This window comes from Elgaria multicarinata, chromosome 9, assembly GCF_023053635.1.
Source record: "Elgaria multicarinata webbii isolate HBS135686 ecotype San Diego chromosome 9, rElgMul1.1.pri, whole genome shotgun sequence".
Lineage (NCBI taxonomy): Eukaryota > Metazoa > Chordata > Lepidosauria > Squamata > Anguidae > Elgaria > Elgaria multicarinata.
Genome location: NC_086179.1, coordinates 21,572,711 through 21,598,327, shown reverse-complemented (window position 1 = coordinate 21,598,327; position 25,617 = coordinate 21,572,711). Strand labels below are relative to the sequence as shown.

At 47.0% G+C, this 25,617-nt stretch overlaps 1 protein-coding gene across 4 annotated transcripts in view; it reads left to right on the top strand.

Moving 5' to 3' along the window:
- Positions 1-25,617, top strand: part of LOC134404234 (IQ motif and SEC7 domain-containing protein 3-like) — a 96,456-nt gene that overhangs the window by 57,226 nt on the left and 13,613 nt on the right. For all 4 annotated transcript variants that reach the window (XM_063134927.1, XM_063134928.1, XM_063134930.1 and 1 more), the window contains exons 2-6: positions 1,088-2,172; positions 9,596-9,757; positions 22,047-22,169; positions 23,896-24,062; positions 25,023-25,162. In XM_063134927.1, the coding sequence (XP_062990997.1) occupies positions 1,094-2,172; positions 9,596-9,757; positions 22,047-22,169; positions 23,896-24,062; positions 25,023-25,162 (1,671 nt within the window). In that variant the 5' untranslated portion in view covers positions 1,088-1,093. The remainder of the gene's footprint in view (positions 1-1,087; positions 2,173-9,595; positions 9,758-22,046; positions 22,170-23,895; positions 24,063-25,022; positions 25,163-25,617) is intronic.

The following is a 25,617-nucleotide window of genomic DNA, read 5'->3' as shown; positions in this document are numbered from 1 at the left end:
TTCTGTGAGATTGGCAGTCCTTGCTTCATGTCACATTATCTGATAGGGTTTAGTGCTAGTCTTGCCAGAACTTTGAACCCTCCTCCTCCTCCTCCTCCTTCTTCCCCATACATGTTGGGATTATGCTAAACAAAGACGTAATAAATACTTTTTAAAAATACAACTAGAATCCAAGAATATGCAGATATCTAGGGCTGGATCAGACTACGCACCTCCCTTGATTTGTGGAGTACATATGCTCAGCTCCTTCCTACATGCCCGGCGTAACAGGCCCACTTCCACCAGCTCGAAATGTACATGTGGAGATTGAATGTCCAAATGCTGCCTATGTATGTACAGTTCAACAGCATCAGCATTTGGATTTTCTGTCCCTATGTATACATGTAGGACCTGCCGAGGAGGGCGGTTGTGCTAGGTGGACAGGGAAGAGCTGTGCACATTCTAGAGTGGCCATGTGTCCTACTTCACAGAGGGCAATCCTCGATTTAAAGGCCCTCTATTTGAAAGACTGTCCAGTCGAAATCTGAACCATAACAAGGGTGAGGAGGGGCCTTAAAGTTGCCCATCCACCGTTAGCACCTGGACAGCAGAAGGCTGAGCAAGGCACGCAGGAGATCACCTGGCTACAGTCTTCCATGCTAGGGTGAGATGTATTGTATTTTTATTTAAATTATTTAGTAATTATCTCTACATTTTCATCTATGAATATCAATTAGCATATGCCAATTGTATGGAAATTGCCACCCTCTTTTGTCCTCTTCTTCAGTGGTGCATGCCCTCTTTTTGGCAATGCACATGTGGTCACCCTAGAGCACGCGCTGCTCAACATGTGATGGGCCACATGGGTGGAGTGGGGAATCTCATCCAATCCATCCCCTAGTTAGGATCAGAGGTGGACACTACAATGAGGGGAAATCATACAGTCGTGAGCAAAGGAGATCGTTTTCAGAGCACCGCCGCGAAGAGAAAAGCAACACAATGCAGTATTGACTCCCTGGAAGTACTGTTAGAAAGTCATCCTTGTAAATTGAGGTCATGGAAACTCTTCTGAAATCAATTTTTAAAATCTTGTTTGTATGTATTTCAGATCGAAATGCTAGAGCACAAATATGGCGGTCACCTGGTCTCCCGGAGGGCAGCCTGCACGATCCAGACTGCCTTCCGCCAGTACCAGCTCAGCAAAAACTTTGAGAAGATACGGAACTCGCTCCTGGAGAGCCGCATGCCCCGGCGGATTTCCCTGAGGAAAGTCCGCGTCCAGAACTCTGAAAGCTTTTCTGCTGAGAAAGCACTTGTGGAAGGCTATAACTTCGTTGGCATCCCCTTGGTGAGATCTCCATCTTTGCCGGCCACAATCAGTGGGGCGCTGACTGAACTGGAGGACTCTTTCACCGAGCAGGTCCAGTCTTTGGCCAAATCTATCGATGATGCTCTCAGCACGTGGAGCCTGAAGACTATGTGTTCCCTTCAAGATGGCAGCTCCTATCAGATCAGAGAAACATTCAGCACCAGCTCAATGCAACCAAACCAAAACTTGGAAGCAGAACTGAAGGACCAGCAGAAAGATGAAGGGCTGCTGCCAGATACACTGCCAAAGAGTAGCAGCACCCTCATGATGGCCTTCAGAGATGTCATGGTCCAGATTGATAACAAGAACATCTCTGTCTCCTCATCTACCTCGGTGTCGATGGCCAACTGCCTCGCCAACAGCACCCAGGCTGGGATTTCTCAAGCTGCCAAAATAGAAGAAATCCCAGAGGAAGGAGGGAAAGAGAGCCAAGAGTTGCCAGCTGCCCCAGAAGGGCAGCCTGAGTCTGGAAGCCTCCAAAATAGTCACCCAGTAACTGAGGGAAATGTCAACACCAATGGCTTGGGAGGAGGGGAGGCAGAGCAAGACCAAATGAAGCTTCCATTTGGCTCGAACAACGACCCTGGACAGAGCAAGAGCTCAGAGGTGGAAAATGTAGACAATTCAGAGCAACTGAGCAGTAGCAGCACCTCCACCTCAGCCAAGTCCGCCTCAGAGTTATCTTCCAAGGAAGCCCTGCAGGCCATGATCCTGAGCCTTCCGCGATACCACTGTGAGAACCCGGCCAGCTGCAAATCTCCTACGCTTTCCACAGACACCATGAGGAAGCGGCTCTACCGCATCGGGTTAAACCTCTTTAACATGTAAGTGGCTAATAATCATAAACCTTCTAATCCTTCGTGTCTTTGCTCAATCCATGACAACAATAGGCTCTTGCAAACAATGAGGTTAGACTCATCCCAGACACATGGGTTTAGGGGTTCAGCCATCTAGGGACCAACACCTCAAGTACATTATAGTCAGGCCATTGCACTGAAAGTCTCCCAGAGATGTGGAAAGAAAGCGTCTGCATCCACATGGTTAGTATCCAGAGCACCAGCGACAGATCTCTGGATGCCATCCAACTAGGAGTGTGTGAGAATGAAGGATAAATATCTCAGTTACCATCTGTGGGTTTGTTGGTTTGTTTTAAAAAAGAAAAACAGCCTTCGTTTTCATACACTCCATACAAAGTTTTACCACTCTGACCTGAACATTGTGTCTGTATTTTTGCTTTTGGTGGGCTTAGAAGAATTTTGCCCTAGGCTGAGGCCAGTGTTCTGGGAAGAATAGCTGTGGGGTTGGGGGGGGGGGGGGAAAGCAGAGGCACTGTAGCCTGAAAAGCAAAATCATTGGAGATTAAAAAACCATTCAGTTTGGCATTTGTAGAAATAGGGCCAGCTCTCTAAAAGACATTTTGGAACTGTTCTAGCATCCGCCAGCATGATCCTCAGTATACCTTGGGGGTGGGGAAAGGTATTTCTGCCGAAGGCTGCATTACTCCTGGAATAATCAGCCAGGGGCTACACGCTGGTGATAGAGGGGGGAGCGACACCAGTAGTGGGTGGAGGGGCAGAGGCAAAAGTGAGCATCTCTGGCTCTTTCTACATGTTGGGTTTTTCCCTGGATCGTCCCTGTGCGATCCTAGGGATCCTGGGAACAGGCAGGGATGATCCCTCCATTTCCCCCGGATTTCTGGGACTGCTTTTAACCCGGTTTTACCTGCAGTCCCAGGACGATCCTGAGAACTGCAGGTGATGTGGGTGCCCATCCCGGCTTCTCCCCTTCTCCCCACGAGTAGTGGGGGTCAGCAGAGGGAAGAAGCTGGGCTGAGGGGGAGTCCAAGGACATTGGAAATGGGGGTGTCGGGCCCTTCTTCTTCTTCTTCTTCTTCTTTTTTTTGCTTACTTTGCCCTGGAGTGCAATTGTGCTCCAGCTCCTGTTGTTTTTTTTAAAAAAATGGGCACGATGGGCACAACGTCCCTCTTCCCTTCTAGGACATCGCGCTTCTGTTTAGACACCAAGGGATGATACCAGAAGCAGGTATGGGATTGTCCCTCCAATCCCCGAAGGCTCTTAGGTGTAGAAAGGTCCTGCCTCTCTCTCTCTCTCTCTCTCTCTCTCTGACACTCACATCTCTCCCTCTCTCCTTCTTCTTCCCCACCCAGCTGGGTTGCTGTGGGAGGGACAGATAATTCTTGCCAGAGATATGAACTGATCGCTTGTAGAGGGCGTTTCAAATTGGGCTGAGGGATATCGCTTGCCTGCCCCTGCCTTAGGGGAATATTGCAATTTGTCCTTATAAAGATGCATCGTGGCCTTCTGCTGTTGGTTATTACTGCATTCATTAGCTGGTAATAGCAGATGAAGCATCTCTGAGATGGCTTGTTTTATTGACTCAAACATTAATACCAATAAAGAACTTGAGACGCGTTTTTTCATCCCACCCTTCATCCAAGGAACCCAAGGCAGGGTAATATTTTTTATTATTATTATTATTATTATTATTATTATTATTATTATTATTATTATTTACATTTTTATACTGTCCATCAGCCGAAGCTCTCTGGGCAGTGCATGATTAAAAAACATGAAATACAACAAGTATAAATTTAAAACATTAAAAAGCTAAAAAGGCAATATAAAACCAGCTACATTAAAAACCAGGGAAAGCCTGTGTAAAAAGGTATGTCTTCAGGAGTTTGTCCCGTTTTATGTTCATGGCGCTCTTGTGAGGGTGAGGTAGGTCAGGCTCAGAGGATGCGACTGATTTTCAGTCAGCTAGAGAGCTTCCTTCCAAACTGAGTGGGGATTTGGGCCCAGAATTACACTGCCTCTCATACTCAAACTCAGGGGCTTCCAAGATCCCCAAGCCCTGCCAGGATGAAGCCAGTGGGGCAGGAGGAGGACCAGAGGCAACCTTTGCCTCCCTGTCCTCCGTTCTTTGCTTTTTCACTAGACAGATTTTTCAGTCCGACTAGCGAGGGAGCTTCGGAGGGCGAGGGAAGGAGGCTGGAGGAGGCTCGGGATAAATCGTATCCTGGCCTCTCCAGTCTCCTGCCCTCCCTCTCCACCACAATGCTCCCTCTCCCCCCTCTCTGAGGACGGGTTCCCGACCTCGGGGAGGCAGCCAGTGCAGTTCTCTCCATGCCAGCTGTGAGGGGACAGAGGAAAGGTGTCAGATCTCTGATTCTCCCTTCCGAGGTCGGAGTGCTGTCTCTGACCTCAAAGGGGGGTGGAATCCAAACTATCCTGTGGTCCCTGGGACACTCACCCAGGGACTATATCCCTCTTGCACATTTATATCTCTTAGGACACATAATTACATTTGTTGCGGTATTTTGGATAATGTGGAATAAAAAGCAGGAAAACACACAACGAAAGTGGCATATGGAATGTGTAATGTGCCCCAACAGTTATCAGTGTACTTCAATACCTGTGGTGCTTTAGTTTTGAGGGATTAAACAGAAAGGAGGAACAGCTGAGCCTGCGAGTCTTTGGAGAATTGCCCTTCAGGGGAACAGGCCAAAGCTAGCTGAAGGCCCATGCAGCTGACTAACAATTCCCAATCATCACAATCCCCATAAAAGACTTGCCAGAACTCAGAAGCAACACTGGAAGCAACCATTGGTTTTGGTGGCTTGTCTTTGTCGCTTGCATACCAGCTCCTTGGTCTTGCCTGGACTTATCCTGACCTTGAACTGGATCCTGAGTACTCTTTGATGCTTTCCTGTGTCCAGTGTTGTTTGACCTGGCTTCTGACTGATACTTTAGCTTTCAACCACAGACTGTTTGTTGACGTTTCCCTCCTGCTTATCGAGTTTAGCGCCAGTGATTCAAGACTATGCTGCTATAACTCAGTAGTGTAGCTCTAGCCCAGGCCACTACAGGAAAGCCACATCGCGGGCATACCGGCCATTTGCTGGGGCTCAGCACTGCCAGGCCCATTTCCACATGCAAAGTGACCTGTGGGCATACAGAGACGTGTGTGTGTGTGTGTGTGTGTGTGTGTGTGTGTGTGTGTGTGTGTGTGTTGCCACCACCTCCGCCTCCCCTGCTGCCCTGCAGAGAAATATCACTCGTCCCTGGGAACCTCCACAGACTGGATTAGCCCATGGGCCAGGGGGCTTCCCTGCCCTGCCCTGCTCTATGCCTTTCCTGGCTACTTCTCTGTGTTGTGAACTTAATAAGCAGCCTCCTTTAGTCGTATTATTGCTGGGTCTGTGGTGGTTATTTGAGGCACCACTGTGGCAGTGGAGCAGCCCCAGATCCCAAAGTCACTCTAGGCATTTTAGAATAATAATCGTAATACATAAGATGTAATAAGTCAATATGTCAATTCATTAGCATGCAAATGCATGTTTAACACCAGTGCTAAAAAAGAAAAGAAAAAAGTAAGCCTACCAGAATGTTGCAGCCTGCCCACCCCACCCTGAATCAAATGGATTCATGGCAAAATCCAAAATGTAGCAACTGTCGTTTATGTTAGTCACCACTGACTTGCCCTAAGGCTGATTCACACAGAGGCAAAGAAGGATTTATGTTAAGTGTTTAGAGCTGGTGATAAGCTACTCCTCTCCTCCACATGCACACGCACACACATCTCATTTTGGATCACAATCGCAACCTCCATATTTTGTCCTGCTTCCCTCAAAGGAATTAATTACCTCTGGTAAAATACCCTCCATGATCGTAAAAAATAATGACTTCTGGTTGCCAAGTGGCTTTAATGCGATTCCTTTTCACCAGACGGCTGTGTACATGAGCCTTCGCTTATAGGAAGTGCTCCCCACTGAAAAACAACCGTTATTGCTACCACTAATAAATGCTAGGCTACTTGGTTATATAAACCTTCCTGACAGGATTTAATAACATCAATGGTTTACCTACAGTATTAGAACTGCTGCCCAATACAAAATTGGGCCTATGTGGCCCAAGAGGTCTTCGATGTGGCCTTATTCTCCATGACTTCAATCATGTAACTCCCCTATGAGCAATTATTGAGTAATATCCTGAATTGTGACAGCCTCCTGCGAATTGACGGGATGCATTTGTGACTCAGCACTTCAAACGGCAAGATATTCTATGGCGAGTGGGTGGAATTCCTGGAATGGAGGAAGCCTCATTATGCAGTGTTGCTCTAATAGCGGCGTTTGAGTGGGCGGCCCTCTCTGTAGGCGGAGGGGAAGCCAGGAGAGCCGAAGGAATTCCACAGCAGCCAGCCAAACTTGCTTAGCTCCTCAGGAGAATGAGAGGAAATATTGCCAGCTCAGTCCAGAAACAACAAAGGGCCTTGTGGTGCAAATCACATTGCGCAGAAGTGCTTAAGGGATATGAGGGAAATATTAGCGGATGGGAAGCTACTCAGTAGCTGTTGCATATGGCTGTGTTTTGCCTAGTCATGCAAATGGTATAATGAACATGTCCAGCTTCAAATAGCTATAAACAGAGACTATAGTTGATCTTTGTGGTCTCACTGGCCTGGTAATCCTTAGCTCCTTCCAGTGGGAGCAGCTAAAGAAGCCAAGGACTCTCCACACCAGCCGTTTATGACAGGATTGTATTGTATTCGTCACTAATGGGCCACATGACGTTCACCTGCTCCTATACTGCTCCTATAATAATAATTATTATTATACATAGTTCCTATACTGCATGTGTTGCTGTGTATCTGCACTGGTGCGCATCCCTCAGGAGTAATTAAAAAAAATCCTGTGCCCCATAGCCACCTGCCTAGCCCCGCCCACTTCTACTGATACACATGTGGAACTACCATAACGGGGCACACCTGCTCCCACAATGGCACTCCTGTCATTCCGGGAAACTTCGCTTGGGTGTGCCCCGTGAGTGCCGATCACGGGAGTGGGAAAATTCGCAATCACCTCTCCTCCGTTTGGAAAGGGCTGTAGGTGTAGATTAGGCCTAGTTATCATGATATCCAAACTGGGAACTCTGGCTTGTCTCTCCCTTTGACAAGCAAAAGTCATAACCCAAGAATAAGCCTTGGCTTACAACTCTGGTTTGTCAGGGGAGAGACAAGCCAGAGTTTCCAGTTTTGATGTCCCACTAACCAAGCCTGAGATGGAGAATACCTGACTTATTTAGCCACTACTGCTGACAAGTAAGAACTACTGAGTTGCATGCATTAACACACTGGCTTGCTTAAGGTAACCCAGGATTTTTAATTGAAAAAAGGGGGTTCCATTACATCTGAACAGAGCCATTGAGAGAGTTGATCTCTTTTAGAAGCCAGTGTGGTGAAGTGGTTAGAGGGTTAGACTGGGACTTGGGAGATCTGGGTTCCAGTCCTCACTTGGTCATGAAATTCACTGGCTGATTTGGGGCCAGTCACTTGACTCTCAGCCTAACCTACTTCACAGGGTTGTTATGATGATAAACGGGACAGAAGGAGGATCACGTTCACTGCCTTGGGCTCTTTGGAGGAAAGGTGCGATATCAATGTAGCGACCGTATTTCTTCGATTCTAAGACGCCATCGATTGTAAGATGCACACTAATTTCAGTAACACCAACAGAAAAAAAAGCTTTGATTCTAAGAAATAATAAACGCACCTGCGATTCTAAGACGCACCCCATTTTTAGAGATGTTTATATGGGGGGAAAAGTGCATCTTAGAATAGAAGAAATACGGTAATACCTAATAATACACAGAAAGCTATCAATGACAAACCTTCAAACGCAATCAGGCAGACCACGTATTAAGGCCTGCATCACCTTTTTATCATTATCATTTTGAAGGGGGGGGCATTTTGATACCACAAACAAAAACCCACGTCACTGTCACTTATTTACATTCCAACTTTCCATCAAATAACTCAAGGCAGTTTGCAATTTAAAACAATAGTTTACGGTCTTAAGAGACATGTTACAATGGGTGGGGGAAAGTTGGGTAGAAAAGAAGAAAATAAAGTCCTGGCCCTCATAAAAATGCATCATGAAGTGAAGTCATGAACAGGCAGAGTGGCCACTGCAGGAGGTGGTTCTGGGAGAGGAGGAGCCAAAAAGGCAGGCCAAAAAGAGGGCTTTTGTTGTCATACCTCTTCTGAGGCAGGCAGGTAAAGTGGCTGCAGATGGAGACAAGGAAGCAAGTGGTCTTACCCAGGCCGGGACTAACTATAATTGCTGTGTCAGTTCCTTTGGGAATTAGCTATCAGAATTCAGTCCTGTTACTTCTTTCATGCGCTGCTTTTTGCTTCATGCCCCTGGGGTAGTGATATGTGGAATGCAGGGGAATGCAAGCGTCACAGTCTAGCTCCTTCCTATCTTTCTTCTCTCATCTCACATTATTGCCCCGCTCTTGCTCTTCACTCATTGAATGCCATGTTTCTTACCCGCCCTAGGGTCTCAACTTCTCTTGCTCGGCTTCGTCCATTTTGTCTCGCTGCCCCTTATGCCCAGAACTCTTCCAGAGCATTTGCAGATCACGAGTTCAATTACTGTTTTTAAAGCTCAATAGAAAACTTTTCTTTTTTCTACAGCTTTTAGAACTTGACTTTGTTCTTACTTTCACACTGTTGGTTTTGTTGTCCCCTGTGCCTGTTTGGTGCATTTTCTTCCCTTTCTTGTTGCTTTCTTGTGATTTTATTAGAATGTAAGCCTATGTGGCAGGTTGTTGCGGTTTTTAGTCTTTTACTATGTACAGCACCATCATCATCATCATCGTCATCATCATCCTCATCACTTGTGCTGAGTCTCCAGTTGAGAGGTGGAGGCCCTGTGTGAGGCTATTATTTTCTCCAATGGAGTCTCCACTGCTATTATAATTCTCCATTCCTGGCCTTACCCCATTTTTGTCTTGCAATGATGGAAAAGCCCCTGTGGCCTCTTGCCATACAAGAGGCCTGCTTGTTCTCATCCAGGGGTGCTGAACCTCTTTCCGCCTGAGGATCATTTCGGAGAAGTTCTCAGGGGGGTGGGGCATATTCTGGGGGGTAGGTGGAGCCAAAGGCAAAAAGGGGCAGAGCCAAAAATTAGCAGCTGGTTTTAGCTTAAAGTGCTCACTGCCAGTAACTCAGCCTTAGGAGAGGCATTTCAACCTTTTAGAATAGGGGAGAAAGCGCCCCAAACTCAGGGAACCACCAAATGATCGGAGGTCAAGGGAAAAGGTGTGTGGCCATGTGGGAAACTTCCGAGAGCCAAATTTGGCCCCTGGGCCTGAGGTTTTGCACCCCAGCTCTAAGCGCTGGAGTAAGTCTACAGCTCACTTTTACCTGCCTTCCCTTTGCAGAAATCCAGACAAAGGGATCCAGTTCCTGATCTCTCGGGGCTTCATCCCAGACACACCAATCGGAGTGGCCCATTTCCTGTTGCAGCGCAAGGGGCTCAGCCGGCAGATGATTGGGGAGTTCCTGGGAAACAGCAAGAAACAGTTCAACCGGGACGTTCTAGAGTAAGTGGCCTCCTGTCCCCACCCGCATGTGTTCCCCCACCCAACACCCACGACGTCCTCTGTCGACAGTGGTTACCGACGTTTGCTATGGTGTGCGGACTTTCCTGTAACTACTTGGTGGCGCTCTTACCTGCCCTCTTCCCAGCATTCTTTTGGAGAGATAAATGTGTGAACGTTGGGAATAACCCCATGGAAACCAGCAGGAGAAATGCATTGTGGGAGGGAAAAGTTTTTTTGCATAAATGAATTCAGGGAAACTACTCTTCCACTCCCAGACTGTGGAATGGCCTGCCAGGAGAGATTTGCCAACTCAACAGTCTTTTTGAATTTAAAAAGGCTATAAAGACTGATCTCTTCCGGCAGGCCTACCCAGTCGAATTTTAAGAAGTCTGGCTGTTTTTAACAATGCAAAAGGAAGAGGGGCCGACCAAGGGCAAGATGGATGGATGATATTCTGGAGGTGACAGACTTGACCTTGGGGAAGCTGGGGGTGGCGACAGCAGACAGAAGGCTCTGGCGTGGGCTGGTCCATGAAGTCACGAAGAGTCGGAAACGACTGAACGAATAAACAACAAATTAGTTTTATATGTTTTAATCAGTTTTATGTATTTTATAATATTTTTGTATTTCATGTTGTTCCCCGCCTCGATCTAGAGGGAGAGGCGGGTAAGAAATACATTATTATTATTATTATTATTATTATTATTATTATTATTATTACTCAAGGAAGGGGCAATCTGGATTTGCTGGGGGAGAAATGCACAGGCTGGGAATCAAGGATGTAAATGTCTGTGAGAGTTGTACTCCCAAATCTATTAAGAAACTATCCATTGCTATCCTTCACCTTCTGTACATTGACTCTCAGCACTAATAAATGACACAATCAGGACTAGTGGTGCTGCTGAATTTCATAATTAGTTGGCTTGTGAGTTGAAACCCATGCGTTCATAATATTCATCTTTGTAGCGAGCTTGGATCACTGTCTTATGAATTTGTTTTTAATTTTAGAATGAATTGTGAGCTCCGAAGCATGTGCATGCATTAGTATCATCATCATCATCATCATCATCATCATCATCATCATCATCTAAATTATGGCATTTCTGTGCATGTGCTGAGTTGCTTAGTTTAAGGCTTTCCTTTCAGGAGGAAATGTGATGATGTCACTTTAACCCTTTAGGGAAAGGTTGGCATTTGAATTCTTTCCACAAACCAATTATGTTTGAAGAAACAACCACATAGGCTGTATACCCTTCCATATACTGATCTCTCGTTTGCTCTCCTCCATGTACCGATTGGCGACAGCAAATAAACCTTATGTAGAAAAGGCCACATGGAAACAGCCATTCAGGAAGGGGTACATAATGTGAGGATGCATGATGTCATGATACACTACACAATTCCAAACTACAGCTCCCAAGATGCAGTTTGACATTGCACATGCATAGAAACTTGTATACAGAGAACAAGATCTCAAATGAAGAAGAACGCTCATTTGAGATTACACAGTAGAATTTGTTACTTTCCAAGGAAATAATGAATTCATTTGGAGTACATTCACCCATCACTAATCAAGACCAGTGACATCATCTGCAGGCAGGGCACGCAGACGGCCTAGAGGACTGAAGCCTAGGGCAGCTGTAGTCCCTCAGTACCAGATTCCGCATTACTTTCGCTGCGGGCCACTTCACATGACCACACTGTCATAGTGAGGACGTGGGTTGAGCAGTTGTGAGTATCACTATGCTTATAGTCATGATTACTGCCTCTTGAGCTCAATGTACAACCCTACTCACACTCGCCATACAGTGCAAAGCTGCTGGAAGGGAGTTGAAAAGACAAAATCTATGTGTTTCCATACCTGGGTCAGAACAAACATGGAGACTTGAGAGCAGTCTTCAAACATAGCTCAGAATAGGGTTGCTTGAGGCCCAGAGATCACTGCCCATCCCCACATACCTTCTAAAAATTTGCCAGGCATCGAGGGTAGGCACAGTCGGGCACTTGCTGAGGCCCCACGCTGAAGAGTGGTCCACCAACAAGAGCCCCCGGGCATTGCAACGCCTCTTCAGTGTTGCTGCCTGCGGATAATAAATGCTCCATCTTTTCACTGTGAAACCTGGATCCAGGGCTTGATTTGCACTGTTACAGATTAGAGAAACTGAAACCAAGTTACACCTGAACTCTTAAGCGATGATCACGGCAGGTTCCAAATGAGTAGGCATCTTCTTTTCAATGTTTAGGCTTAATTCCTTTCAACTAGTGAACTGAATATGGATCCCCCTTTTTTTGTATGTGTGTTTAATATATATCACTCATCTCGATCTGGACCAAACCGAGGAATGTGTTTCCTCCAATATTTTCGTGTTGAGCGCTACAATTAAAAGTCACTGGGGCAGAAGCAGCAGAGGCAGCCTAGGAAGAGGGAAGAACGTGTGTGTGCGCGACAGTGTGGGAAGCAAAGGAGAAGGAAGTCTTGCACCCGGCTAGGGGACCAAGGGCTGCTTGGAGGTTGCCTCCCCCTCCCTTTCCTTCCCCAGAAGAGTCCCCTGCAGCAAGGAGAAGACCAGCCTGGCTCCAGCTGTCAGCCCAAGTAGGAGCTTAAGACAGTTTGAGCAAGAAAGCTTCATCTTGCTTTGGGCAAGGCAGAACTCCATTCCAATGGCAAGTTGCCTCGCGACCGCTGAACCAAGGGGAAGGGCCCTCCGTCCCGGTCCCAGGCCAAAGGAGCAAGGGCCACTGGATGGTGGCTCCACCTTTACCTCTACTAGGATCCCAAGCATGGAGAAAATCAGCCTGATTCCAATAGGCTGCAAATGCCTGTCTGCAACCTTTGTGTTCTGGCATTGCCAAGTGGATCCTCTGTTCCCCTTCCCTTCTGTCTGCTAGATTATAACCCTGAGGGGCAGCTCCTGTGGGGATGGTAGTCAAAGAAGATGCATGTTCATCTGTCTGTCTGTCCATCCATCAGCACCAAGACCATGAAACCTAGACAGTTGAAACTTGGCATGCATACTAAGGGGGCTCTTGGGTTATGCACTTCAGAGAGATTTGACTTTTAAAATACGGTGACCATATGAAAAGGAGGACAGGGCTCCTGCATCTTTAACAGTTGTATTGAAAAGGGAATTTCAGCAGGTGCCATTTGTATGCGTGCAGCACCTGGTGAAATCCCCTTTTCTTCATCGCAACAGTTACAACTGCAGGAGCCCTGCCCTCTTTTGTATTTGGTCATGAAGGCAGGGCTCCTGCAGCTTTAACTGTTGCAATGAAGAAGAGGGAATTTCACCAGGTGCTGCATGCATACAAAGGACAGCTGAAATTCCCTTTTCTGTACAACTGTTAAAGACACAGGAGCCCTGTCCTCCTTTTCATAAGATCACCCTATTGAAAACACACAGAGGGAGCAGTCCTATAGCCCCTAGTCATCATCAGAGGGGCCATAGGATACTGGGGATTCCCCCCTTCGAGGTTGGAGACAGCACTCCGACCCTGGAAGGGGGAGTTGGAGATCCACTCGTCACCCTGTACCCTCGCAGCTGGGGCAAAAAGAATTGCGTTCTGAGGTTGGAAAAGCAACCTCAGAAAGACCTGGAAAGGGGGCATTTCGGTGGGTGGGGAAGACCGGAGAGGCCAGGATATGAATTATCCTTCCCTGCTCTTCCTAAGTGCCATCATGAGATGGATAAAAAAGCCCCCGGGTTTGGGGACTTCCAACCAACGAGGGCGCAATCCATAGGATGGATCCTAACTAATTTAAAAGTGTCCATGTGGATGAAGCCTGCAAGGACATCTTCAGCCACTGGGGGCACACTTCCTTAACCTTTGCAGTCCATACAATTTGAAGCCAGCTGAGATTAGTAGGCTGAGGAATTCAGTTATTTGCTTGCCCTCTCCCCCCTCCCTGATGTGGGGCAGCCCCCTTTAAGAGAATGGAGTGGAGGGACCCTTCCCTCAGGATGCCAAGGGCCATCCCTATGGGTGCCAGTGGACATGGCTTAAGGCATCCAACTGACTGGAAGCCTTCACTGGCTCTAACTAAGGGCTGTTCCAAACCATGCAAATATGAGTCCATTCACTAATAACAATAATATTGATAATAATGGTGACGAGGAGGATGAGGATGCCACCTGACTCAGCTCAGCTCCTTCCATTTCCCCTGCCTGCCTGGGGGTTGGGAGAGGGGGCAGAGTTTGAGTTTGAGGTAACTGGAAGTAGATGCAAAGGAACGTTCATTTTGTTCCCTGTGAGCCCAGGGAACCAGAGCCAATCCCTGCTAGCCTGGATCTGGGAATTCCAATGTCGGTGGCTCTCCCCCGTCTTTCTCCCTTCCTCTCTCTCTCTCTTTCTCACCCTCCTTTCTGCTTATTTCTTCCTCGGTGGACAGAGTAGAGTAGAGACTGTCATATCTGTCAGAGCTGCGTGGAGCAAAGGGTAGTCCATGGCACTCTTGAAACAGCCTCGGCTCCAGCGACCCTGCCTGTCGTAATATGGCCCACCTTCTTTGAGGATGCATTTGCTGTCCATGGTGAGGCTTCATCATCACCACCACCACCCAATATAGTTTCACGCACACCCTCTGGTATTCCTCCAGTAGCCGATGCTTGGGCTGCACCTGGCTCCAGATAAAACTGCTGCTAGGATCAAAAAATTTCTGAATACACAGAAAGGAAGGAAAAGAGTGTTTTGTCTCTGCCTGTGCTGAGATGCTGATATCCAGGAAATCAGCCTTCCCCAACTTTTCTTTTTCCTAAAGCTTTTAAAACTTGATTTTGTTCTGACTTTATACTGTTAGTTTTACCCTACCCTGTGCCTGTTTGCATTCTCTTCCCCTCCTTATTGTTTTATTATGATTTTATTAGAATGTAAGCCTATGCGGCAGGGTCTTGCTATTTACTGTTTTACTCTGTACAGCACCATGTACATTGATGGTGCTATATAAATAAATAAATAAATAAATAATAATAATAATAATAATAATAATAATAATAATAACTTGCCACCTTCCAGATGTGTTGGACGACAACTCCCAACATTTACAGCTAGCCCTGCTGGATGGGAATGATGGGAGTTATAGTCCAACACATCTGGAGGGCACTAGGTTGAGTAATGGCTGTAGTAGGTGAATAAACTATGTTACTCAGTTCTGGCAGAAATTGCTGGCTTTTTCTCTTTCACAATGACCCTCAACCCCAACCCCCAAAAACTGGCTGTTTGTCTGGCCATGCAGTTGGCCATGATGGTAGTGCGAGTTGCACTTGGCACATGAATGGTATTCAAAATACACCATGGCGGCAGGTTCCCCATACACAACCTGTAATTCTTTGTAATTACATATTCTTCTTCCTGCATATGCCTAGCTTTACCCCTGTCCCCTTGAACATCACCTGAAAGTGTTATGTGGGAGTGAGAGATGTGCACTGGAAGCATTGTTCCTAGTGCTGCCTTGTTAAATTAATCAAACCCAAGGAATGAATAATAGAATACCTTTTATAGAAGCAGTGAAACTCTCCATCCTGGGCCCTGAGGGAAGACTGCCCTGTAGCCGGCGTAAAGCCCTGGTTTAGATCTGATGTTGTGATCTAGCAAAGAGGTTCCAAATAGCTCAGGGTGTGAGTCGAAAGCCATACAGGGAACTCTACCAGGGACTGAAGATTAGATTGTTCAGCTCTGGACTGCCCATGGGCACCAGTGCCAGCAGACATCTCTCTTTGTGCTCACAATTCTCCCTGCTCCTTTTGATTTTTATTTTATTTGTTTTAGTGTGTGTGTGTGTGTGTGTGTGTGTGTGTGTGTGTGTTTTACACTCAAGGGTGAACATCTGCATAGTAAAGTACTGCCTTCCAGCTCCATTTTTATTGGAGTTCTGAAGAGTAGTTCTGTGTTCTGGAGCTCAGGCCTGACTTCTGCCTTGTACTTAGGTTCTTGGGCAGGTTACTTTTCTTCTGGTCCCACCAAGTATGCCTTCTGGGAAATGAGTGTTTTGTGACCAGCCATGCCCATTTTATGAATGGGCAAGCCTGCCCCCCCCATCCCCACCATGGCAGCCATTTTGTGAGAGCACCCACAGCACACTCTGAAAATTCCAAATGTGACCACTGACCCCAAAAGGTTTGGGACCCTTTGCCAGCACATGAGAGAGGGGCCATCGCTCCGTGGATGAGTACCTGCTTTGCATACAGAAGGGGGGCCCATGTTCAACCCCTGGCACTTCCAGTTAAAAGGATCAGCTAGCAGGTGATGTAATGGTTAATGTGTTGGTCTGGGACTCAGGAGATCTGGATTCTAATCCTCACTCTTCCATGAAGCTCACTTTGTGACTTTAGGCTACACACTGACCCTCAGCCTAACCTACCTCACAGGGTTGTTATAAGCATAAAAAAGGAGAGGCAGAGGATCACGGACACCACTGTAGGTTTCTTGGAAGAAAGGTTTCACGCCAGCCTAGAACCCATCTATTAAAGCTTTAACTCCCAGGGTGGTCTGTCTTCTTCTTTCACCTTTTGCTGGGGAACATGGGTTGTACTCATGTCCTGCTTGTGGGTTTCCCAAGGGCAGCTGGTTAGCCACTCTGTGAGCGGAATGCTGGACTAGATGGACCCTTGGTCTGATCCAGCAGGGCCCTTCCTGTGTTCTTCACTCCGTCTGAGACCCTGTAGAGCTGTTGCCAGCCATAATGGACAATACTAAGCTAAATGGACCAACAGTCTGACCCGATAGAAGGAAACTCCCTGCAGTTCTTCCTCCCACCCCAAATACTGTTAAGCTGTAGCTTTGATCATCTGTTCTACAACCTGGCGCAGACATAACGCTACTGATCACTTAACCATGGTTAAGAAAGTAGGAGCAGATGAGTGACCTGTGACCTACATCCCACACCCCTCTTCTCGGCTGTACATTCCTTCCTCCCATCCCTGGTTTGCTTTTGCTACAGTGTAATGACACAGCTGCAGTGGTGCTCACCATGGTGAACGCCGCCAGGTTCTTTCTTCCCCAGTGTTGGCCAACTTTCCCCATCTTCGTTGCGATGGGAAACCAAGTCCACATGAACTACCATTAGAAAATCTGTGCAGCTGCAATCCTGAAACACAGTTAAGCTGTCAAGAGAACAGAGAGCGAAGGCAGGCTGGTGAGGGAAGGAGGAGACCCCCCCACCCCCACCACACTTCTCTCATTCTCTTCACCATGGTTAAGAGACCAACAGCATTATATCTGCTCCACCACCTTTGTCTCTTTTCCCGATTGCTTTGCTTTGACCTCCCTTTCGTGCCGTCGTCGGTTCTCGTCCGCAGATTCTGCCCCGATTCCCTTCACCTTTTGTTCCTGACGGTTTGCCTCGCGAACGCCCGACTCTCCCGGTTCATTCATGAGCTCCGCTGCGTAAGCGGCCGTGGCTGGCTCATGCCACAGAGAGAGCTGGCAGCATCACTAAGCGGGGTGGGTGGGGGCTGTTTGTTCTGTGGGTCGAAGGATTCCGGGAAGGTCGGGCGCAGCTGTCTTCTTCCATCGCTTTTCAAAGCAGGGGTTATTTTTCTGAACGTAAGAGACATTCTGGTGAATGGGGAGCAGGTTGCTTGTTAGATCCGGGGCACTATGTTCTGATGCATTCTCCTGGAGGGTGAGCTGGTCTCCTTGCCGTCCAGAATTTGTAACTCCCTGGGCTCTGCTCAGAAATTGGCAGGAAGCAGCCAATCGGGCTTGCGGAAAGGGTGCGCGTAACGCTGCCTCGTTGGGGTGATGTGTGTCGGAGTTTATGCAGGAGGAGCTTTTGCAGGGGGAGGTTAATGAGCAGGTAATGTTCTGCCCCCAGCCTCACAATCCCTATGACAGGCCATGCTTTGGCTTTCCCCGCAGCCTAAGATCCAAATGTAGAAACACAGGATGCTGCCTTATACAGAGTTGGATCACTGGCCTATGGAGCCCAATAATTGCCTGGTTCAGACAACACACCTATGGCTCAGGTCCAGGTTATCTGAAAGACTGTATTCTCCCTTATGAGCCTGCCTGTGCTTTGAGATCTTCTGGAGAAGCCCTTCTTTCAGCCCTTCTTTCAGCCCATCTTCACAGGCGCACTTGGTGGGAACATGGGAGAGGGCCTTCTCGGTGGCTGCTCCAGTGCTTTGGAACTCTCTTCCCGGGGAAGCTAGGCTGGCTTCCTCCTTGATGCGCTTTCGGAAGCAGGTGAAAACTTGTTTGTTCCAGCAGGACTTTGGAGTATAACCTGGTCCTCCATCTATGTTAAGGAGTTGTAAAATCGTTTATGTTTTAATATTGTATATTATTTTATTTTATTTTTTATTTTTGTACATTTCCCCCCCTAGGTTTAAAATGTCTATGTTTTAAATTTTGTAAGGCCGCCTTGAGGCCCAGTATTGGGCAAAAGGCGGGATACAAATAAATATCATCATCATCATCATCATCATCATCATCCATGCTGCTTAACCACAAAATGGTTAAGGGAATGCATGCATTCCCTTAACTATTTTGTGGTTAAGCAGCATGGTTTAGCATGTTGTCTGAACCACGCCAATGTCTACACCAGGGCTGGGAGCCTATTTCTGTCTGAGGTTTGAATTCAATCTCAGAGAAGCTCTCAGGGCCCACCTTCCAGGGATGGGCAAAGAGGCAAAGAGGCTGTGGACGAAAGTACACAATTTAAGAGTGTCCTTCTGGCCTCTGACCCTTTCCCGCAATGGCCAATCATTTGATGGTTTCTCGGCTTTTATGCTGTTCTCCCCGCTTCCCTTCCACCTCCTAAAGAGTTGAAATGAGCTCTGAAGGCTTAGCTATTGGCAGTAAGAACTTTAAGCTAAAATAGGCTGGATTTGTTTTTTTTTGCATTTTGGCCCCGCCCCCTTTGACGTCAGCCCCCGCCCCCACACCATGCATAATTTTGTACACCTCTATCATGTCTCCCATTAGTATAGCTAGAGTGACCAGAAACAAAAGAGGGCAGGGCTCCTGCAGCTTCAACTGTTGTGATGAAGAGGGAATTTCACCAGGAGCTACATGCCTGAAATTCCCCTTTCAATACAACTGTTAAAGATACAGGAGCCCTATCCTCTTTTCCATATGGTCACCCTAGGGGAGAGGCGAGGAATGGGGAAGGCAGCAGGAGAGAGGAGGAGGAGAGAGAAAGCAGCAGCGTGGTGAAGAAAAGAAAGGAGCAGATAAAGCAGCCTTCACGTAGAAGAGGAGTGAGCCTCCACAACAGAGACTGGCCGCAAAAGACTGAAGGAATTGGGAGAAGGCACTGTTGTTGGTCCTGCTAGAGTAGCACTGCAGTTTACAGAGAACTGTGGCCTAAAGTTTATCATTTTCTTAATGTTGTTTACCAAACATTCTAAAGTTAAGTAAATTCTGTTAAATAACTATTTTGTTTGTCTCTGGGGTGATTACAGACTGCCCCTCCTCATCCTAGTTATAGATCCTGTTCAGACGACACGCTAAGCCACAGTGGTTAAGCATTTTGAGTGAAACATTGTGGCTTAGCGTGTCGCGTGAACCATGACTTAGCATGTCATGTGAACTATTCCTAACCATGGTGGCTACATAACCACGGTTTAAACATGCTCACTAACCTTTTGCTGCAACAGGTTAACAGCCTAGTGTGTCATCTGAAAAGGGTCATAGAAACCTGAAACAGTGTGTGTGTGTGTGTGTGTGTGTGTGTGTGTGTGTTGGGGAGTTGATTTTTCTCTCCCCTACATGTCTAGTTCCTCTTCTGTCAGCTGTGTGAGAGACTCCTTTGCATCCCATCCTCTTATGCGCTGCGCATAGATGTCCGTGTATGAGGAACGAAGCATATGGCAAAGGTGCATTTGTGCAGAGAGAGCTGTGTCTGAAATAAGAGTGACCCCCGTGTGGGAAGCGTTGGTGAGCCCGGGAGCTGCCAGACGAATGCGTGGCGAACTTCCCCCCTCTCTTGGCTTGTCCTGAAGTGGTTTCCTTTTGCGGGGAGGGGAGGGGGGCTCTTACTTATTAATATCGTTGTGTCTTGTGGTTTTAAGAGTTTCCACCTGGCTGCCTCTCCTCTGTTCCCTCCCCCAGCGTGGGCTGCCAGTTCATTACAGCCGCATTTAGTTGGAAGCCGGCTCCCGCTACATTGTCACCTGAGCGGAAAAAGCCTGAAAATAGGTCATTGCGCTCGGCTGAGTAGATCCCTGGCCCACGACGGTACAGCTGCTTCCTGCCTTTCCCCAACCCTCATGCTAGGAGGCTCCGGTGCTCTGATGAGTCCTGTTCAAGGTGCCTCGGGTCGGAATATGCACTGGCGGGAGGCAGCCCCTTGCCAGCTGGAGAGGCGGCTGCTTCTGGGGATGCTCCCTGCGGCCAGAAGGACCAGCAAGAATTGATGGCCACTGAATTTGCAGTGAAATTGATCTCGTTGGCTCTGCATTCCATTCCCCCTTCAAAAGAAGAAGAATCGTTGGTGGTGTTTTTCTTTTTGCGTGTTTCTTTTTAAAAGCTCCACTGGAACTCACTGTTCCTCAGGATTATTGTGTGCAAAAAGCTAAAAGTTAGGGAAGCTGAACTCTTGCCGCCTTCACCTCTCCATGTGGTCTTGCATTCTTCAGCCATGATGTCCTTCCTGTGGCTTGGGAGGAGGAGGCAGTAGCTCAGCGAGACCCCCTTCCCTATTCCCCACTATCAAACTGTATTTATTACATTGTCTCCATGATCAGAAAGCTATAGTACAGCAGTAGCCCTGCTGCACAGCAAAGTGGGGGTGGGCTGGTTCAGTTCCCTAGCAAGGTATGATACTGCCAGTATTAGGGGCAGCCCAAGGTATTTTGCTGCCTGAGGCAAAGAACAAGATGGTGCTCTCTCCCATTCCACTGAAAAACGCCAACTGGACCAGCTGTTGAATCAGTCTTCAAAACTGGCAATGCGACAGTGTCCTTCACTGAGCCTGTAGGCAGCAAGCTAGATGAAGGAGTGCTGGGCAGGCCTCATGGCTCACAGCTCTCTCCTACAACATCTTGCTGCCGCCTCCCAGCATCTGCCACCTGAGGTGACTGCTTCACTCTGCCTAATGGAAGGGCTGGCCCTGGCCAGTCCCATTCTCAGGCAAAATTAAGATGACCTCCTGAGAAACTCTTCGTTGGAGGTCTTTGAACCATGCCCTAGCATGGAGTGTGCAATCTCCGACGTCCTGTTGATGGAAAAGATGAGATCTATAGTTCCCATTCCATTGACAAGGTTTCAAGCTTTAATGATGCCCTGGTGCAAGGAAGCAGAATGCACTGAAGGACTTGCTTTCTTTTCTCCAGATTTTAAAGTCTCCAGAGGTGACTTCCACTATGAACCTGGTATTGATTGACCAGGAAATTTTCTGCAGTTATCAAAGCTAAACATTTAGCAGGAAGAAGTCTTGATGGGACCCCTTGGGAAGAACAAGAAGTGTGTGTATTAGTAAAATAAAAATAACAAACAGAAAGTAGGGAGGCAAAATGTGGAGGGATAGCACTTTAGTGTTCTTTCTCCCTCTGCAAACATCCTCTGATCTGCCCCTTGAAGGGGAAAATATAAAGATTGGCTTGGGAGACCAGTCACATTGATTCCCCTCCCCCTCCCTTGATAATTGAGTTCAGCAGCTCCTTGGGCATAGAAAGAACCCAGGTCTCTGTGCCTGCAAATTTGGTTGGGTTTTCCAGGGAGTTAAAAATGGTTTGAAAGAAGGATTACTGCTTGTGGTGGACAAGCTCGCTTTGCTTCCGCTGATGGAAAATGGCTTATGCAGGCTTTCGTATTTGACAAGAGACGCTGGTGGGGGAAACACAGGGGGGCCCCCCTACAAATTTGGGCTCGCCTTGCTGGTCAGGTTAAAAATGGTCAAGTCCCCCTCAACCCCAGTCTGGGCAAATCTTTGCCCCACAGCCTTTCCTGACAGAAGCGGGGGGCGGGGGCATGATTGGTTTGGCCTCCAAGCAGCTTGCAATGGCGATAGTGGCGACCGGATTTGTTGAAGCCAGAGCAAAATAAATAATGTGTACACACCTTTGGAAGCAAAGTAGGCTGCTCACGTATTCATTCTTCCCCAAAGAGGAAGTGCTTCACCCAAAAAGTGGATAAAAGGGGTAGCGATTTGCAGAAAAAGTCAATAATATATATATATATATATATATATATATATATATATATATATATATATGATGTCATTCAGTCATTACCCCAACTGGGATCCACGTCTACAGCAATACTTTAGCATTTATGTATAGTACTTTACATAAAGGCCGACCCAGAATGAAGATGAATACCGAAGCTGTTTGTTTCCTCTCTTCCTTAGCTGTGTGGTGGACGAGATGGACTTTTCTGGCATGGAGCTAGATGAAGCGTTGCGGAAATTTCAGGCCCACATCCGGGTGCAGGGAGAGGCTCAGAAAGTGGAACGGCTCATTGAAGCCTTCAGGTAAGAGCAGCGTCAATGGGTGCAGCTTCGCCAGCTGCTCCATTAGCTATGGAAAATCGGCTGTCTCTGACAGGAGAAGGAGAGATGGAAGGAGGAAAAGAATGGAGTGAGGAAGCTGAACAAGCAGACGCAAAGACGACGCCATCTCGCCTGGAGTTCCTTGCAAGAGGGGAGCGAAAAAGGCAGGATAGACATGTGATAATAAATAAAGGCCAACAGATGTATGCAGACATGCTGTTAGGCCCAATGCCTTCCAGGCTACCAATGACCTTCATCAGAGGAACTGTGTATATTTAGAAGCACCTGCTCTTCTGACACTCCTGTTCCAAAGATTGTACTTTCTAAATGTATACAATTCCGCAAGAGAAGTGGTGAGACTATGCATTTTGGAGGAGGCCTGGAAAAACCTGCCCTCCCGCCCTGGCAGGGTTTTTGTGGGTTCATGGGCCGCAATGGGCATAGTCAGAAAACACACTAAGCCATTGTTAGTCCACTAAGCCTTTTACAGCAAATGGAGTATGTTTAAACCGTGTTTATGTAGCCACCATGGTTAGGAATGGGTCACACAGCACACTGAGCCATAATGTTTAGCTGAAAATGCTTAACAACCATGGCTTAGTATGTCATCTGAACAGGGTCAATGCGTCTATGTGTGGAGCTAGAGACACATGGCACTCCTCCAGGTAGCCTCTCACTAGAGAAAGCTTCTTTCTTTAGTATATTTAGAATGCCATGATGGTTTACTGTTGGTTATTATTATTATTATTTATGATTGTTTTTAATTGCTTTACATGTTTTAACTGTTTTTATGTATTTTGATGTTTTGAGCCGCTTTGGAAGGCCTTCTGCCCTGAAAGGCAGCCCCCCCCAAAAAACGTTTTTAAATAAATAATGCACTTCCCTTTTAGTAAGAAATATCTGTGACTGTATTCCACCTATGAAGCATTCACATTAAAGTCAGCTAGTTGCTTTAGTGAAGAAATTACAGGGCAGCTACCCACGGGATGTGGGTCGATAGGCAGCTGACCTGTACGTGTTTCACCTTTCTGCAACGCCTTCACCCAAAGAGGTTCAACTGTGATCGTGTGGTCTCCTGTTCCCTCAGATAACAGAAAAAAATTGGCAGTGAAGCCAATCCTTATAAGGTCCATTTCCTCTCCACAACGACTGTGGGGCAATTGTCTCTGTGACACAAATCAGTGGTCAGGGAAGGTTTTTCGTTTTGTTTGTTAAGATACCACATATTTATCTGGACTCAGATGATTAATTAAAACTGTTCTGTGCACCTTGGTGGGGATGGGGCAACCTGAGGCCTGCAGCCTAATTTTAAAAGCCCTGTGTAAACAATCAATTCAAACAATCAACTTCAGATGATATTTTCTCCCATGACCGTTGTCCATCATGTTTGAGGTTGTTAACATGGGCCAGTTATTGTGGATGGACAAAGTCTTCTCATCGTATGAATGAACAATCAATCAGTGCAAGGCAAGCTGGGGCATGGAAGCTTATCACAGCTTACCTGGCCTTATGAATCTACCTAAAGTGAGTGATTTATTCATTTATTCTGAGGTACAGCTAGGGGATTGTATGTACAACTATGTTATGATCATTGCTAGGCAGAGTGTAAGTAATTTTTGCACCCCAGAGAGGTATCTATGTGTATCAGTGACAAATGAGCCTTTGGTTTACATTGACGAGTGTTGACGTTGTCTCCATCCATCTGCAGCCAGCGGTACTGCATGTGTAACCCAGATGTGGTCCAACAGTTCCATAACCCAGACACCATCTTCATCCTGGCTTTCGCCATCATTCTTCTCAATACGGATATGTATAGCCCTAACATCAAACCCGACAGGAAGATGATGCTGGAGGACTTTATTCGGAACTTGAGAGGTGAGGGTTGTGTTTTGGGGTTTTTTTGGGGGAATGAGCCAATCTTCCTTGCTATTTGAAATCCTGCATTAAACAGACTTCAAGTTAAGTAGACTTCAAGCCCAGGATGTCTTCAGATGACATTGGGTGAGCTAAAATATAAGTGTCTGAGGAGAAAAAAGTAGGGTTGCCACCTCTCAGAGAGGGAGAGAGAGAGAAAAAGAGAGAGAGAGAGAGAGAGAGAGAGAGAGAGAGAGAACCATAAACTTTTGCCCATTTGCATTAGGAACCATAAGAAAAGCCATGCTGGATCAGACCAAGGGTCCATCTAGTCCAGCACTCTGCTCACATAGTGGCCAACCAGCTGTCAACAAGGAATCCACAAGCAGGACACGAAGCAACAGCACCCTCCAACCCATATTCCCCAGTAACTGCCTCTGATACTGGAGCTAGCACATAGCCATCAGGCTTAGTAGCCTTTGATACCCTTCTCCTTCAGGAATCTATCTAACCCCCTTTTAAAGCCATCAAACTTGGTGGCCATCATCACATCCTGTGGTACTGAATTCCATACTTTAACTAGTTTCGCTATGCGCTGTGTGATGCACTTTCATCTGTACCAAATCTCCCACCAATCAGCTTCGTGGGATGACCTCATGTTCTAGTATTATGGGAGAAGGAGAAAAAGTTGTACATATATTTGTATTTGAAATGCCTCTCTGGCAAAGCCAATGAAAAGAAATTTACAGTTTCTGATCAAACTGCTTGGCAGATTTTAGTGGTGCTTCTAATCCATGCAATGCCTCTTTGACCAGTGTCCGTAGTGGCTCAGCAATAATGTATATTCACTCATGGACAACTATGGCTATACCTTTCACTTTTTCTGGTCTCTGAAAAACAACCATCTGAAAACGGTCCATGCCACTCAGCTATGAACCTTCTCTCTGTCTAATTTGTTCTACATTGTTTGTGCCCCCACAGGAGTGGATGATGGTGCCGATATTCCCCGGGACTTGGTGGTGGGAATTTATGAGAGGATCCAGCAGAGAGAGCTCAAATCCAATGAGGATCATGTAACCTATGTCACCAAAGTGGAAAAATCCATTGTTGGAATGAAAACGGTGAGCCCTGACACATCGCTATAGACTGCCTGTCTGCCTGATGGAGATGATTTTGCTCTGGCAAAATCATGTATTTCCTGCATTTCCTTAGAAAGCTACCTTATGCCAGAGTAGTTTTCCATTTATCCCAGTATTGTCTAGGCCAGTGGTCTTCAACTGGTCCAGACCTGACACCCACCTCAGACTCCCAACCTTCAACATGGGACCCACTTTCATAGTTTTCCCCATGCCCAACAGGGCTGCAAGAGCTTTGCCATGACCCGCTGATCTCGTGACCCACTTTTTGGTTGCAACCCACCAGTTGAAGACCACTGGTCTAGGCTGACTGGCAGAAGCTCTGCAAGGTCTCAGGAAGAACGAGGTCTTACCTTGTCACCCACTACATGGTCCCTTTAACTGGAGATACCAGGAACTGAATTTGGACCTTCTGCATACAAATCACTGGGCCTCACCAC